This window comes from Microtus oregoni, unplaced genomic scaffold (genome assembly GCF_018167655.1).
Source record: "Microtus oregoni isolate MIOR12 unplaced genomic scaffold, Mior012 000134F_ref0000037, whole genome shotgun sequence".
Lineage (NCBI taxonomy): Eukaryota > Metazoa > Chordata > Mammalia > Rodentia > Cricetidae > Microtus > Microtus oregoni.
The window spans coordinates 1,017,375-1,032,879 of record NW_024544778.1 but is presented as its reverse complement, the minus strand read 5'-3'; the positions used below and the strand labels follow the sequence as shown (position 1 = coordinate 1,032,879).

Sequence of the window (15,505 nt, the reverse complement as noted above, 5' to 3'; positions counted from 1 at the left end):
CACGGTGGGCTCTGCAGGTAGCAGGTGCCAGGCAAGGTGGGAGCCACTCCCCACCCGTCGTCTGGGCTCGCTGGTGGGCTGGGCTTGCATGCCAAGTGCTGGAGGTAGAGTGAGATGACTTCTGCTTGGTTTTCTTCACGTGTGGGCTATGGAGTAGCTGCGGTGAGCTGCCCAGTCTGGGGGGTTAGTGGCATTCTTAGCATCTCTGGACCAAGTGATCTTAGGGAGCCATCCTGCTGTGCCTTTGTCCTGCCTCCCTGTGACTGCATTTGGTGTGCTGAGCTGCCCTCAGGCCTGTGGCTCTGGGCATAGTGCTGGCACCTGTGTCTGTTGTACTCGGCTGAGTGGTGCCGTGCTTGGTGTTGGGCTTTCTTGAGCTCATGCAGACTCCGAGTGGTCTGCTGTGCCCATCCTGGCTTTTTCAGTCATTCCTCTTCCTCTCTCTCATTTATCGCTGTCCTCATTTTATGTTTCTTTCCAAACTTGGTACCTGCCCGGCCATCTTGTCCATGCAGCTGTTGTCTGTATTAATCCAGCCACAGCCACCTGCTACCCTGCCGTCCGCATGGCTCGGTGTCCACGCTGAGCTCCTTTCTTGTTGGCCACATGGCACTTGGTGGTTCCTTCCATCAGAGGCTTGAGCTTTGGTGGGGTTGTGCTGCTGGGAGATCTGCTCTGTTTAACACGTATGTGCGTTCTTGGAGATGTATTGGTAAGAATTGCTTTCCTGTCCTCCCTAAGGGACATGCGTTTCAGAGCTCCGAGTTCTTTCCAGGAAGGTCCACAGGAGCACAGCTCTGCAGTCTCTTGCTTGCATGCCTCCTCTTCCCCATCTTCCTGTCCTGTGTTCTGCTCAGCGCCTGCCCTGGCTACAGAGGCCTTTCTGTGCAGCCAGGGGTGAACGTGTTTAGATTGAAGCCAGGTGGCATTGTGTCCCTTCCCTCCCAGGCTCTACTGTGTTATGTGCGCCCAACTGCCTGGCTGGCCTGTTCCTCTGGCCCCATGCTGACCTTGTCCTGTGCTTTGGCTCCGACAGATTCCCGGTCGGGTGGCTTCCAGTGGTCTTCAGTCTGTCGTGCACCGATGAGAACTCTCCTTTTTGCTGTGAAGGGCAGACAATGCATGGCTGATCTACTCTGTTACCAATGGCTTTACTAGTGACACGCCCCCCGGTCTAAACCCGAAATGTTAACGCCGGGAGCTCTCCAGGCCACTCACCCAGCGACGCTCATGGGGAATCAAACACAAACTAAATGGACAGGCTCCAAGAGCTGCCATCGCCAGGGGCTGCCACCACCAGGGGCTGCCACCACGGCCCCATGGAGCTCAGTTATCATGGGGCTGGAATGAAGAGCAGAGGCTGGGAGACCATTGCAGAGAGAACCCGACTCCCTGTGAAGAGCCTCTCCGCTCCCACCAGTGGTGGAGGACCTGCACTCCCTGACGATCCCACCGCAGCTACCAGTCTTCTACTTGGTTAAGACAGTTTTGTATCATTTTGCTAAAAATTACTGGCTTAAATCTGTGTAAAGAAATCTGTCTTTTTATTGTTTCTTTCTTGTCTGTTTTTGCGGTCTTAAACAACAAAAAAGATGTTGACCTTAAAGAATCCTAAGACATGCTGGCTTGGAGCTTCTGTGTATAATGGAGGCAGGCAAAAGAGGGGCACATGTGAGTGTCGAGGGTGTGTGGTTTGTTTGTTTTGTTTTCTCGTGTTGTGCTGTTCACTTTAGGAAGGAATACTCATCAGTTGTGTGCGTGTGTCTTGTGGGCTCCCATCAGCCTCCTGTGGGCATCTTGCTGACCCCTCCCCACTGTAAGCTGATCCACCTGCAGTCATCAGAGCAGGGAGGGTACAGAGCATACGCTCATCAGAGCACTGTGGCCGTGGCCTGACGCTCTTCCCAAAGGAGGCAAGAAGGAAGTCAAACTGAAGAACTCACGTGGAGAGACCTTGAGATCCGTGCAGGCTGCTGGAGAATTCCGAGATTCAAAGCTGAGCTTGTGTTTCTGGTTTCTGGGAAGAGGATTGCGGTTTTGGTAGTGCTGGTTGCCTCTATGCCTTTGAACTTGGGAAGTTGTTGAACAGACCGAGTCCTATCATGCAGATGCCACTTAGGTCTATCGTCGCCTCTGCTCGGAGCCCAGGATTTGCCCAGAAGGACCAGTGGCCAAAGGGAGTCAACCCTGAAGTGCCAAGAAGCAGGCAACTGCCTACCCGAATCAAGACCCTTCGCCTCCAGAAAGGCGTGGTGCCACACGCTTGGTGGTCTTCAGCTGGACACATCTGAGGGCTGGGCTGCTCTGCCGCTGGCGGTCAGGATGCCAACATGTTTGTCCCCACCATGGGCACCGGATATGAAGAGACAGCAGGCCCTGAGCTCCCCATCTGAGGAATGGGGTGCAGTACGTGTGTCTGGGTGTCAGCCTGTGGAGAGAGTTATGCTGGCTCTGGCTGGTTCCCTGTTTGGGTTTGGTTCCTTGGTACTGAGCACTGGTCTGAGATCAGGGAACACACTGATGATGTGCGATAGCCTCCCAGAATGTGGCTGTTGGTTGTGCCAGCCAGCCATCTGAGCCTGTGGGTGCTTCTTTCTGAGTCCTGAGCTGGTTACTCTGCAAGGATTTTAGGGTGCAGGGACTTGACTGGTTGGGAGACTGTCTGGGAGTGCAGAGGGAGGTTGGGGGGGGTTGGGCAAGTTTGAGATTTTTGTTGCAAATCCTTTATTAGAGTTGGGCCTCCTCTCTCCAGCGGCAGGCCTGCCTGGCGAGTGTTCTTTGTAGACACCTGTGGTGCCGAAGGGGTATCGGGGTGGCCTTGAGACTGATCCAGGTTCAGCCAAGCCCATTGAAAGTCCTCCAGGGGGTGGCTCTGACGGTTCTTGCCTAATATTTAATCTCATCATCACTCGCAGGAAGCGTAGTTAGAATGTGTGTATCAACCTGTGTCTTGGTGACCAGTCTCTGAGCTGTGCGTTTGTACTACCACTGTATTTGTGTACTTTAACAATTGTGTAAATAATAAATTCATAATGACTTCTACCTTTCTTCCCTTTGTGTGGTTTTTCTTTCAGCAACTGAGTTTTCAGAATGTGTAAGCCACATGAAAGTTAACTTGGTGTGGGTGACAGCTGAGATTAAGACAGTCTCTTTCTGTAGTCCAGGCTGTCCTGGAACAGTCCTGCCTCAGCCTTCTATTGGTGTTAGAGACCCAGGAGAGCTAGGTCCAGGGTGACGTCCTCCTCGTTCTTTCTCAGCCTGTGGGTATTGGAAAACTAGTTGGAGTAGGTGTCAAAAAGATGGCTCCCACTTGGACTCTGGTGTGCAGTTCAGGGATACTGTGACAGTTCTGTGAGCCCTTCTCTCACCTACCCTACATAGCCCTCGGAGTTGGTGCCCCTTTTGAGGGGCAGGGAAAAGCTGTCAGACTGCTATAAGTAGGTCTGTTCCTGCTGTGGAAGCCTGTCCTCTTGGGAATTCTTATCTGTGTCCTACTTGGAGGCTCAGATCTACAGTCAAATGCTGCCAGGATTTATGGCCAAAAGCCACTTGGTATTTCTCTGTATGTGACAGGTGTTGACTTGCTAGAGAGCGGAACTCCCCCAACCATGCCTGAGTTCTTGCTCCTCTAACCCCCATCCTCTTCCAAGTTGCTCTTCAGCCTTTCTGTTTGTACCCTGAGCATCCCAAATTGGCTTCTGGCCTGCTTGGTGGATCCCAGGACTGCTCGATTCTGTCCCTCATTAGCTAGGGCAGTGGCTCTCAACCTGTGGGTCCCGACCCCACTGCCAACCCTCTCTCCAAAAATACATAACAGTGGCAAAATTAGTTATGAAGTAGCTGGGACATAGGAGCTATATTAAGGGGTTGTGGCATTAAGAGCCACTGAATGGGAGGTGAAGTATTAGTGCCAGCTCTGCCTAGCGCTCCCCCCTGTTGCAGCCTGGCATGGGTCCCTATGAACATTCCACTGTTAGATATTTCTCGCCTCTCCTGGAAAGGTTTTGTGCTGGAAGTGAAGTCTGGGTGGACTGCACTGGAGACTGGGGTCCCACAAACGGCTGTGCATCTGGGCCCAGCCTAGCTTCCTCAGATGGCACAGGGTCAGTAGCCACTGGCCATGAGGCTCCTACTGTGATTCACACCCTGACCTCTATTCTCTGCCAGGAGTAGGGTACGGGATTGAGGGGACGGGCCCAGTGAGGTTGGCAATGCTGGCCTATGAGCCTAGCTCATTTGGCTCTTGAGTTGGGGGTGATGGGATATCCGTTTCCCTTACTGCAAGCCCAATTATGGGTGGGCCTGGATGGATCACGGGATACTAAATGCAGCCTTCCCTTGGCACTCCACTCAGCCCCTGCAGGGCAGTCTGTGTCCTTTGGTGTCTCCAGCTGAATTCAGAGGCCTCACATCACCTGCTTGGGCTGGGCACCGCTCTAGGTTCCCCAGCCGCAATACTTTGAGGACTGTGTTTCCTTCTGTCCAATTGGAAAATATCTCCGTGCAGAAACACAGATAAAACTACCTGCTCATTACAGGGCCCAAAGCTGCCACCCTAGGGTGCAAGTGGGGTCCCACCAGCACAGGCTTGGGAGGGCCCTCAGGGCTGGTCACCCAACATCTTCCTTACGAAGACGATCACTGGGGATCTCTTCCCTATAAAGAAGTGTCTTTGTAAAAAAAAAAAATGGTCCCAACATCCTAACAGTGACTGCTTGTGTGCATGAAGCCGGACCATTTTGCCATTTCCTGACTGCTTCTTGTTCACATAGACCACATGCCCTGGGCGCAGGTGTGGGAAGAACAAAGGGGAGGGGCAGCATGACCTCTCCCCCAGGGTGATACAGCTTAGTGAGGGTCTGATCAGTGCAGATGGTTCTAGAAACAAGTCCTCCCTGTGCCCAGCCCCAAGAGCCACTCTCAACCAGTGATTCCACCAGTGTAATTGCTGAGGTTCGCCCAGAGGCCAACTGAGAGTGGGCAGAGCAAGCTATGTTCCCTGAGGCCCAGTGCCTCTGCCCCACCCAGCATGTACCCTCTTCCCCCACCACTTTCTCTTCCCCTCTAGTTTCCAGGGGCAGCTGCTAATGGCCACAGTCGGAGCTTAGCCTGTTTGGAAGCCTGAGGTCCTGCCATTCCCATTTGCTCTGAGACTCCAGAATGCATGTGACCACAGCTGACCTCCTAGAGGGAACAGAAACACCAAATGGGAGAGGCACCCCAGAGTGTTGAGACTGGGTCAGAGCTGCAAGGCCTTGACCTCCATGTGGGGCTTAGCAGGACCAGACCCACCAGAGGGTATGGGAGGCTGGGCCCAGATATGAGCACTCGCCTCCTTTTCCTTGCAGAGGAGCAGGGACGTGGCATCTCTCCGGCTGCATGCGGCCCGCCAAGGTGCCCGCTGCCGTCCCCAGCGCCCACGACGAACCACCTACTGAGGCGGCCCCAGCGGCCTCTGACCGGGCTTCCAGCCACGCAGGCCGCCACTGGCCACAGGGCAGGTGGGTGCGAGGTGCCCAGGGCGAACCCGAGTGCTGAGCATGGGCTGGACAGAGGAGGACGGGGAACAGAGATCAGCAGGCGCTGACCACAGAGAGAAATTTACCGGCCCTCCAGAGGGGCGAATAAACGGAAGGCAGGAAACTCACGCTGGAAGCCCACACACAGTGAACGTAGCTTATGCCACATCTCAGCTCAGTCTCCTCAGCCCTGGGGGTTCCCCATGGCCTCCAAGTGCCACCCAGGCACCCCTCTCTAGCATGGGGCTCTCCCTCCCTCGGTATTCCCCTCGCCCCTTTTCTTCCTGCCGTACGAATGCTGTGGCTGCTGAACAAACCCCAGAGGCAGCAAAGAAGGTGACAGCAGGCAAAACTGGGAGAGCTAATGAAGATGTCAGAACCACTTTTTAAGAATCAGCGATTTGTTATTTAACAAAGGTGGGACTTAGGGTGAACAGACCACTGCCCAGAAACAGACAGCTCCTGGAGACAAGCCCTCTGGCGCTCCTCCTGCACACAGGACTATTTCCACCGTGTCAGACAGAAGGAGCTCTTTGCTAGACAACAGAGGGCTGGAGATGGGGATAGGATCAGGGAGGACCCTGCCGGCAGCACCCACCTGCCAGCACCCACCTGTCCCAGCCCTGCCATCTGATTAAAGTCGTGTTGTCTCCTAAGTGTGGGTTTCTAGGTCCTTGGCCACAGCGGGGGGCGGGGGAGGCACAGGCCGCTTGGGCTCAGCAGGCTGGGTCCCTCGTCCCTGGTGTAGGCGGCTGGTAACCGTGGGACTCCCTTGGCTTCACCGCAGATCCACTTTGGAATGACACGGTTCCCACCCCGCCACCTCTCCCCGCAAAACACTGACCCGCTGACCAGGCAGCCAGAGCTGAGCCGATGGCCCCGCCTCAGCTGGTCCTGTTTGTGAAATAAATATGAGCGTTGCCAGTCTCTGGACCTCTTCCCTGCTCCCTGCCCGCCTGGCCAGGCCACTCACACGCTGGTTTCTGGGGTGTGAACCACCTCCCCATTTTTCTCAGGCTGTTCCTTCAGGAAGTGCTCCACCTCCCTCGAGTCCACCCCCACATCCACAGGGGGCTTATGGAGCGTGTCCTCTGAGGCCGCCACCTCAGGCTGTGTCACCTCAGGCCTTTTCCTGATGCAGAAGAAATTGCCCAGCAGCAGCACAAGGGAGGAGGTGAGCACCTCAGCCCCGGCCAGGATGAACACATACTTGTAAACTTTGGTTGCATCCAGCAGCTTGCCTGCAAAGAAGACTCAGGTCACCAGAAGCTCCTGGGAGTACCCTGCTTCCACCCCGGACCAGGGCTCCCTCTCCCGGCATTGAGGAAATGCCTCACACTTCTCCATCCCCAGCAGCATCTTCTCAGCCCTCTCCAGCCTCCTCTTCCTTTTCCTCCTCCCCATGAGAGCAAAGAATAGATAGAAGTGGCCTTGAAGTCTCTACCCCCCTTCCCAGTTACAGACCCCTTAGGAAGAAACATGCCTTAGCTGCCCAGTAACTGAGGACCCCAAGGCCATTCTTGGAGAAAGAAGGAGCCAGAGGCTATAAGAGGATCAGAAAGGGCTGTGGAGTAAGAGACCCAGGTCCAGGATGGCTAGGCTGTCCTTGCCAGCCAAAACCATTCTCAATTTCAATGGAGTGTTTTTCGGCTGGCCTTCAGAAAGTAAAAGGACCAAAGTAACAAATCTTGCCCCATTCCCTTGAAAGCTGCCCCCACGTGGTATGCAGACGCCTAAAGAAGCTGCCAGACCCTATGGGTAGGGCTGTCAAGTTTATGCCTGTCTTGGCTCAGAGCCAGCAGCTCACTGCTGACCTCTGCTGGCCCCAGACCGTATCCATTTCCAGTCTCCTAAAGCAGGGAGGACAGCCCTTGCCCGCTCTGTCCTGGTGTCCCCGCCAGCAGCACTCACCTCCTGATGGGGGTCCAATGAGCACAGCCACAGCCTCTAACAGCAACACAAGACCGATGGCACTGGAGAACTTGTGAGTGCCGACGATGGCCATTAGCACCTCAAACTGTAGAGCCCCCACCATGCCATACGAAATGCCAAAGAAGATGCAGAAGACCACCAGGCCACCGTAGTCGCTGGCCGTGGAGCCTGTGAGGTCTGTGAAGCCGTTGAAAAACATGGCAAAGCTGAAGAGGTAGACAGAGTAGGGCCGCACCTTCTTGAGGCCCGTGATGAAACCAGCCGTGGGCCTGGCGAAGATGTCGATGAAGCCCAGGATGGTGAGGAGGAAGGCGGCCTTCGTGTCGGGCACACCCAGATCCTTGGCATAGCTCACCACGAACACCGGAGGCACGAAGAGCCCCAGCACCATGATGGAGGCGGCCACAGCGTAGATGAGGAAGCCACGGTCTCGGAAGACACTCAAGTCCAGAAGGCGCCTGGATGGCCGCTGGGGTGCTTGGGACTCGGCCCCTCCACTCGCCTTGGGCGCCACCAGCGGCCGCATGAGCGCAGCACACACGCAGCAGTTGAGCAGCAGGCCCCCCAGGATGAGGAAGCCACCCCGCCAGCCATAGTGGTCCTGCAGCAGCTGCCCCAGTGGAGACAGCGCACAGAGGAACACCGGGCTGCCCGCTGCGGCCAGCCCGTTGGCTATAGGGCGCCGTTTGTTGAAGTACCGGTTGAGCATGATGAGGGAAGGCTGGAAGTTGAGAGCCAGACCCAGGCCTGTAAGAGAGGACAGTGGAAGACCTCAAACGCAGGACGTCCAAGGAGGGCGGTGTGGGGCCCTGTGCCTCCCCACACCTTCATCCATGCCCCCGCTTCCCTGGACACGGGCTCCATTGCAAATGGTGGTGAGCATTTAGTGGACCAGAGTAGAACTGGCCACTCATCTCAGCAAACTCTTAGGACGGGAGGAAAGGGTCCAGCCAAGACGTCCCACAGTGCTCAGATGAGCAGGTCTGCAGGTCCCCCGACCTCGGCTCACCTGTGATGACCCCTGTGGTGAGGTAGATCTGGATAATGCTTCGGCAGAAGGACGCGGCCACCATTCCCAGGGATGCAAAGAGGCCGCCCACAAGCATGACAGGCCGGCAGCCAAAGCGGTTCACACACACGCTGCAGAGGGGGCCTGTGTAGAGATGGGAGCTAAGGGAGCAGCCAGGCCTCCAGCTGGGCTCTGCCCTCTCCAGGCACCACCCCCTCAAGGATTCGCCCCCATCCCTCGGCGCTCCCTCACCTGTGCCATACAGCATAGCCAGCAGGATGGAGGAGATCCAGGCCGTGTCGCTGTAGCCAATCCCAAACTCATGCATGAGCTCCTTGAAAAACACGCTGACGGCTTTGGGGAAGGCGTAGGAGAAACCCGTGATGATGAAACAGCCAAAGAGGACAGCCCAGCCCCAGCCCCCATCGGGGGCCTTGATGCCAGTGGGACCATCGTCCACCACAGCACCTCCCATAGCCTGGAGGGCTGGTTTCGCCTCGCCCTGAGAGAAAAGAAACAGAGCTGACTTAGGTTGCCAGGGTGATCATCTCAACGGCAGACAGCAGAGGAGGGTGGGGACACCTGGAGGGCCCCAGCATTGGCAGCGGGCCATAGACAGCCCGGTATTGCCGACTGGAGGCTCCCCCTCCCCGGCTCCCCCTCCCCGGCGGGTACTTTGGGAAGCTGTCTGGACCCCTCACTCAGCTGTCTGTTCCCACACAGGTGGCTATAAAGTACAATGATCTTTTTAGGGTTGGACCAGGAGTCACATTACCTCCTAGGAAGAGCAGACCCAAGAAATCAGCCTGGCTGGTGTTTTCTGAACTTGTGCCGGGCAGAGGCTGTGCCCATCCCTTTGAGGAGGCGCACTCTTGAGTCCTCCCCCAGGATATCTGGGGTGAGTACCCAGCCCTGTTCTCCTACCCCCGAGGAGCTATGCTTCTTCCTTTCCCCACTGACTGCCTGGGAGGACGTGGGTCTGGAACAGAGGCAGATGGAAACACAGGCCATGGTATCTGAGGGGGGCTTCCTACTTCCCCTGGGAAGAGCTCAGTTGTTGTAACTGCCTACAACCATCCATGAAGGAGAGGCTGAAGATCCCGATGGGTTCCCCAAGGAAGGCCTGGGGGTTAAGGGAAAACATCAGCCATGGCAGCAGCTCATAACAAACTTATTGGAACAAGGACCAATCTTCTGGCCCCTAGCCGTAAGCAAGCAGGGAGTATCCCAAAACCCACACCTACCACACACACACACACACACACACACACACACACACTAACTTCCCTTTTCATGAATTTCATGGGCTTAGCTGATGAGAGACAGAACAAGTCTAGGACCAGGTTTTTGTTTGGCTGTCGACCCCACAATCACTAGTCCCCTAATCCCAGAGGTTGCTTGGCCTCATCCCCCATCTCACCAAGAATTGAGCTGTCTGTTCCCACACAGGTGGCTATAAAGTACAATGATCTTTTTAGGGTTGGACCAGGAGTCACATTACCTCCTAGGAAGAGGGGGGGGGGCGCGGGGGGGACAGCCTCTGACCTGAGTTTTCAGTCCAGTCTCCTCAAATGCTGTGCTGCCAACCAGTACTCTGGGGAGAAAGATCAATCCACAGTGTTTAAGGGTAGCTTGCGCTGGAATGTAAACCCCCGACCAGGAGAGCTTCCCACCTTGGCTGCTCACCCTGGGTCTCTAGGCTCCAGCCCTGCCCCTTTGCTGCCGTCTTCTTATGAGCACAGTCCCGTGATTGGGACACAGACGTGTTAAACTAGACTGTCTGAGGAAGTCCAAGCTTGGCGGGACTCTACCAAGGCTTTTCCTAAGGCTCAGAAACAACACACAGCTCTGATAGGAAGGCACACCAACCTTCGAGGACTTCACCCTGCTTCTGACTTCCGGCCATGACCCAGCCTGAGACCCTCCGCACTCTGACCCAAAGGAGAAGTATCATGGCCACAATCAAGACATGCTCAGTGGGAGCCCCAGGTGCCAGGCACCTCTTATCCATCAGCCCTGGGTTTTAAAGGGAAAGTTAGTACCGGGAGTGGGGGAGTACAGTTTAGGGCCGTACCATTTAGAGATGAAGCTAAGACAGAAAGCATGAGGAGGATCCCAGGCCCAGTTTGTTACCATGTGCGTGCATACGAGGGAGAGAGAGAGAGACAGAGACAGAGAGACAGAGACACTATCTCACGATGGAGCCCTAGTTGGCTTGGAACTCTCTATGTATCCCAGGATGGCAAACTCCCCTGCCTCTAACCCCTGAGTGCTGGGGTTGCTGGCATGCATCACCATGCCAAGCTTTCTGTTGCACTTTTAAAAATAAATCCAGGGTGGGCAGGGTGGCTCAGTGGCTAAAGGCACCTGCCGCCTACGCTGACAGCCTGGGCTTGATCCCCATGACTTACATGACGGAAGGAGAGAACCCGACTCCTACAGGTTGTCCTGACCTCCACAAGCAATGGCACACACAGGCACACAGATGCCTGTGCCCCCACCCCCGTGTTCACAAAATAAAATGTAAAAAAATAAATAAAACCCAGTTTCCATACAAAGCAAAGAGGAGAACATGCCCAGAACCAGCAGTGAACACGAACCTAACTCTGGACACCTGAGCACCTGGGCAGTTTCGGGTCTGCCCAGCACTCGTCAAGGTACTAACAAGGATTCCAGCCTTTTGAAGCTTCTTCACCTTTGTTTATTATAAAGGCTGGGCCCTCACTGGAGCTCTCAGAGTCCAACGAGGAGAGAAATGGGAACATAATTCCCAGCTGTAGACAAGGCGCCCTCTAAACTGGGCAAGCAAGGTCAGAAGGGTCCATGTTCTGGAGCTTTTCGGGTCCATGGCCGCCATGTAAGGCTGATAATACAGGGAGGGCCACCTTCAGTGCTTCAGAGAGCACCAAGACAAGCTCTCTGCCAAGGCCCCACACCAGCGTCGTCCTTACCCAGTCTGGCACTAACCACCCTAATGGAACCTCACCAGCGCCCACCCCAGCTGGTCACCAGAGACCCGGCAGAGAAAGACTTCTCAGGGAGATCAAATGTCCCAACCAGGGGCACAGTTTAAGCCTGCCCTTTAGACTGCATTTGGTCGCCCAGGCCTCAACACATCCCAATTGCGTAAAAGGTTAGGATTTCCAGCCTGCTTTGAGGTTGAGATCTGCAGGGTAACAGCACGGATGGGCCAAAATGCAGGCCAGTGCCCTAACCCTAGGGCTTCCCCACCTCCAACAGGATAGCCTCAGGCACACCCTAGCCATCTGGCCTTTCAGTGACATTTTACCCTCCCAGGGAAGCATTTGAAGCAGCCCAGAAATAAACTCAGCCTCCAGGTCACAGAAAACCGATCTGGGGGTGGGGACTGGGTCAGGAAAGTCTCCAGGGTGCTCCCAAAAGTTGGTCCCTAGAGGCCCTTGGAAGGTCTAACACCACTGGCTGCTGCCTACGGCATAGGTACATGGGAGTCCCTTGCAACATCCCTCTGGGTTCAAGCGCCTGGACTATCAGTCCAAAGAAGGCGTACCGGGTACCCATGGTGGTCCAAGCCCCGAGTTCTGGTCTGTGGTCCGTTCAGGGCCCCTTAAGTGCCTATCATCCAAGGAGGGACCAGCCTTGGCCCTGCCTTTGTGGTCTAAGTAGGTGACAGGAACTAAGGCAACTATCTTCCTTGGTTAACATTCCAGATTTCCTCCCAAAACAACTAAGCAGCTAGTTGAGGCTAGCACCCAGTACCATGGTGGTGGGGGGGGAGAAGTTGCTGAAAGACCTCCTTCCAAGTTCGTTTCCTCACTCCCTTCCCCTACCATCATACAAACAGGGATTGCAGTGTGCTCTCCTTTCTGAGCCCTCAGCCCTGAGCCCACCAGCATGTAAAGAATGCCGTGGAAAGAAAGGCTTTTTCTGAAGAGGCGTCTATGGTGCCGCAGAGGTTGGGCCACGGGCTTGCCCGGCCCTCCGCCCCATCTCAGCTGGCCTGCCCAGGCTCCAGGTTGTCCCGTCAGCTCACATCAACTCTACAGGGACCAGTAGGGCAGAAACACTGGTCTTGTTTGCCAATCACTACCCCACCCCACCTCAGGCCAGAGATCCCTGCAGGGCTGTCCTAGGATAGATGGGCTCAGAGTCCCACATCGTATGAGGAACTTTCCACGCTTGACTGTCACAAAATGGGGCAGCCCTAGGGACCCGCTCCATCTTGCCGTGGGAGCCCCTTCTCTGCAAGGTTAGGGTCAGCGTATGGGGCTCTCTCTGGGCCACTTTCCAACAGAGTTCCACCTAGGCCTGCTGGGCATTGCAATGGCCACTCCTCCACAAAGCCAGGATTTAAGGCTAACGGGAGGCTCAGAAGTCATAAGTGCCCCCGAAACTCCCATCATTGTCTGGCAAGGAGGTAGGTGGGGGTGGGGCTCGGGTTAGTGGAGGCAACCGACCAGCCCAGCCTCACTCCTTCTGCGGACTGGAGGTAAAGGTCCAGCAAACCTAGGCGGGGCTCAGTGGGTCGGGCTAGGGTCGGGAAGGGAAGGAAGCTCCGCCCAAGCGGCCTCGGGACGTGGGGGACGTGACCGCGCCAAGGGAGGAGCCGCCACCGTATTGCCTGGAGTAGGCGGTCCTTCTCCACTCCTACCGTACTTTCAGAGTGCGGCGCCACTTGCCCTAAGGGGGGGGGGGGGGGGGAGTCCTACGACTCACCCACAGATTCGCTTTCCAGGCGCGCCATTTCCCTCTGCGCGGCCGAGCCTCTGGGATGCTGACCGATGAACTTCGGTCTCGCAGATAGTTCATTAAGTGCATCTGCCCCTCATGGCCCATTCCGCTAATGGAAACTGAGGCCGGAGGCCTACTCTTGCCACTAGGGCGGTCTCCATAACTGCCCTGCTCCCGTGCCAGTGCCCAGTGCCAGGTGGATCAAGGCCTGGTCCAGAGGGGTCTCCATTTGCTAAGCACCACCATCCAGAAGGTCCGTCCGACTGGGGTGGGGTGGGGTGGGGCAAGGTGCCCTTCTGCACGTGGCTCCTCACCAGCCACCCCGCCCCCCGCCCCCAGCCCTTTCCTGGCCAGTTCACAGCAGAACTGGCCCTAGAGTCAGAAATCCTGGCACATCAGCGTACTGTGGGGTCCCACAAACTGACCCCTTCCATATCGCTCCTTGATGGCTCTTATGTTCAACATGCTTTCTCCTTGCTACCCCTCCAAATTTAGACTTCCAGGCAAGCCCTGCCCCAAGGTCACTGGTGGTGTGGGGAAGTCCATCTTTGAACCAAACTAATGGTTGTTCAGGGCTTTGTCGACACCACAACGTCCCTGCCAAGAAGGCTCCACATATACTTAGATAGTGCCCCGGTGCCCCTTGAGAGGTAATAGACCCATCGTTTGCACCACATCCTAGCTGTGTGTTAGTCCCTGCCCATCCTGAGGGAGCCCCCACATTTTCGGGACTGTCCCCATTTCTCACAGACAGACCCAACATCCACTGGACACCAGCCAACTCTCAGGCCTGTGGAATGAAGCTGAGAGCCCCGGGAGATAACCTCCTGCCCCCTGCAGAATCCACCCCCAGGTCTGGACAAGCTATTGTGTAGTATGAGGGAGCCTTGCCATTATGGCTCTGACCATCACAGAAAGCGTTCCTGTCGGCCTGGACATGCAGCCCTGTACGTCGGGTAGAGCAGACTCGATTCTGCTGCCGCCCTTACCCGCCACCCAAACTCCAAGGATCATCAGTCCAGAGTTAGCGGCTTCCCTTGCACTTAAACCTGGACCAGCATCCAGAAAACCCACTTTTCAGGTAAGAAAGCCAAGGCTGTGCACCTGGTTTTCCCACGAAATGAGGATAGAGCAAATTACGCCATTATGAGGGGAAAACACATTTTCATGTGCCTAGTTTGGGCTAGTGGTGGTGGCTGGGTGAGGGTTAACGGCTTTAAGGTGATAGTAAAATGTAAAGAGACGGGAGGAAGAAATCCGAGGGCATTCCTTTTCCCAACCATTCCGAAGCGCACGTGCTCCTCTCTCAGTTGGCGGCCTGCTGATGCCCGCTGGAGGTTCAGGGTTCCAAGAAGTCTATATCATTCCCACCAAATATAGCCCAGGCTCTCCAGCCGCCCGGCCACCCTCCAAACCCTCTTGGGCCGAGCTATTTATACTGTGGACGTTTGGTTGTCCAGGGCAGCTGCCTCCTGGATGAAGCCCAGCCCCCGAGGGCTGCCGGATGGATAGGCTTCTGTGAAGTTAGGGAGGCAGGATGCAAACGCTCAACTGGCTGCTCCGGGCAATTTGGTGGAGCTGCGGTGGTGAGAGGATTCTCCAAGTCAGGAGAAACCCAGGGCTGGAGAACCAAGAACGGAGAGGACCAGGAGCCAGGAGCTCCAGGCCCGGATCCGGCACCTGATGAACGAAGGCCCAACCCCTAGGTGACTGGAGGGTCCTTGCCTGGCTCCGCGCGCCAAGCATCCCACCGCGCATCCCGCCGCGCCTACCTGCCACCACCACCGCCAGCTACAGCGTCCGCCTCTGCCCGCCTCGGCTGCTCGGCGCCGAGCCGGGGGCGACTTTAAGTGCTCTCATCCCTCGCGCGGCACGTCCCCCGCGCACGTCACCGCTGCCTGGCGCCGCCCCTGCCCTCCCCGTCCGGACCCCACGCTGCTGCCAGAGGGGGCGCCCCAGCCCCTGCGCCCCGACGGCTCGGTCACTGCAGTTCTCCACTTACCGGGGAGCCCGGGTCTGATCCCGTTCTATAGGCGACCCGGGCGCGGACCCCACCCAACACGGACCTTCTCACTGGTCTCTTCCGCGCCCTCAGACCCGGGCTGACCGCCTCACTTCCCCGTCGGCACCCCTTTCTGTCCCTCCATTTATTCCTTTCCAAGGCTGTGAGATCCTTCAATGATTCTGGCAAGAGAGTGGCTACCTCCGAAACCCGGACCTTTTTGCCCTCCATACCCAGGCCCTCGTCTTCTACCAGGTCGGCACACGCTCCACCACACCCCATTTACCATGGGCTCCCACCACTTGCCTCAGCTCTCAGTCTTTAGGGCTCCTT

General features: G+C 56.3%; 2 protein-coding genes across 4 annotated transcripts in view; one reads left to right on the top strand and one right to left on the bottom strand.

Annotated features, from left to right (window-relative positions):
* LOC121444589 (casein kinase I) overlaps positions 1-3,047 on the top strand; it is a 31,048-nt gene extending 28,001 nt beyond the window's left edge. For both annotated transcript variants that reach the window (XM_041646428.1, XM_041646429.1), the window contains one exon: positions 1,037-3,047. In XM_041646428.1, the coding sequence (XP_041502362.1) occupies positions 1,037-1,087 (51 nt within the window). In that variant the 3' untranslated portion in view covers positions 1,088-3,047. The remainder of the gene's footprint in view (positions 1-1,036) is intronic.
* A 2,870-nt stretch (positions 3,048-5,917) lies between these two features.
* LOC121444588 (monocarboxylate transporter 4) lies at positions 5,918-15,051 on the bottom strand. 2 transcript variants are annotated; one of them, XM_041646426.1, is made up of 6 exons: positions 14,943-15,028; positions 10,006-10,054; positions 8,713-8,962; positions 8,461-8,604; positions 7,431-8,198; positions 5,918-6,760 (listed from the first exon to the last, which is right to left on the bottom strand). In XM_041646426.1, exons 3-6 carry the CDS (start codon positions 8,933-8,935, stop codon positions 6,489-6,491), a joined length of 1,407 nt encoding a protein of 468 aa, XP_041502360.1. In that variant the 5' UTR covers positions 8,936-8,962; positions 10,006-10,054; positions 14,943-15,028; the 3' UTR covers positions 5,918-6,488. The 2 variants fall into 2 exon arrangements, with proteins under 2 accessions (XP_041502360.1, XP_041502361.1); XM_041646427.1 differs by lacking the exon at positions 10,006-10,054 and having other exon boundaries at positions 14,943-15,051.
* Positions 15,052-15,505: the final 454 nt, after the last annotated feature.

Coding starts and splice junctions, on each gene's coding strand:
- LOC121444588 (XM_041646427.1), bottom strand. CDS start 8,935: ATGGGAGGTGCTGTGGTGGACGATGGTCCCACTGGCATCAAGGCCCCC. Junction 8,199..8,460: donor CACCACAGGGGTCATCACAG/GTGAGCCGAGGT, acceptor CCTCTCTTACAG/GCCTGGGTCTGGCTCTCAAC. Junction 6,761..7,430: donor CATTGGACCCCCATCAGGAG/GTGAGTGCTGCT, acceptor TCTTCTTTGCAG/GCAAGCTGCTGGATGCAACC.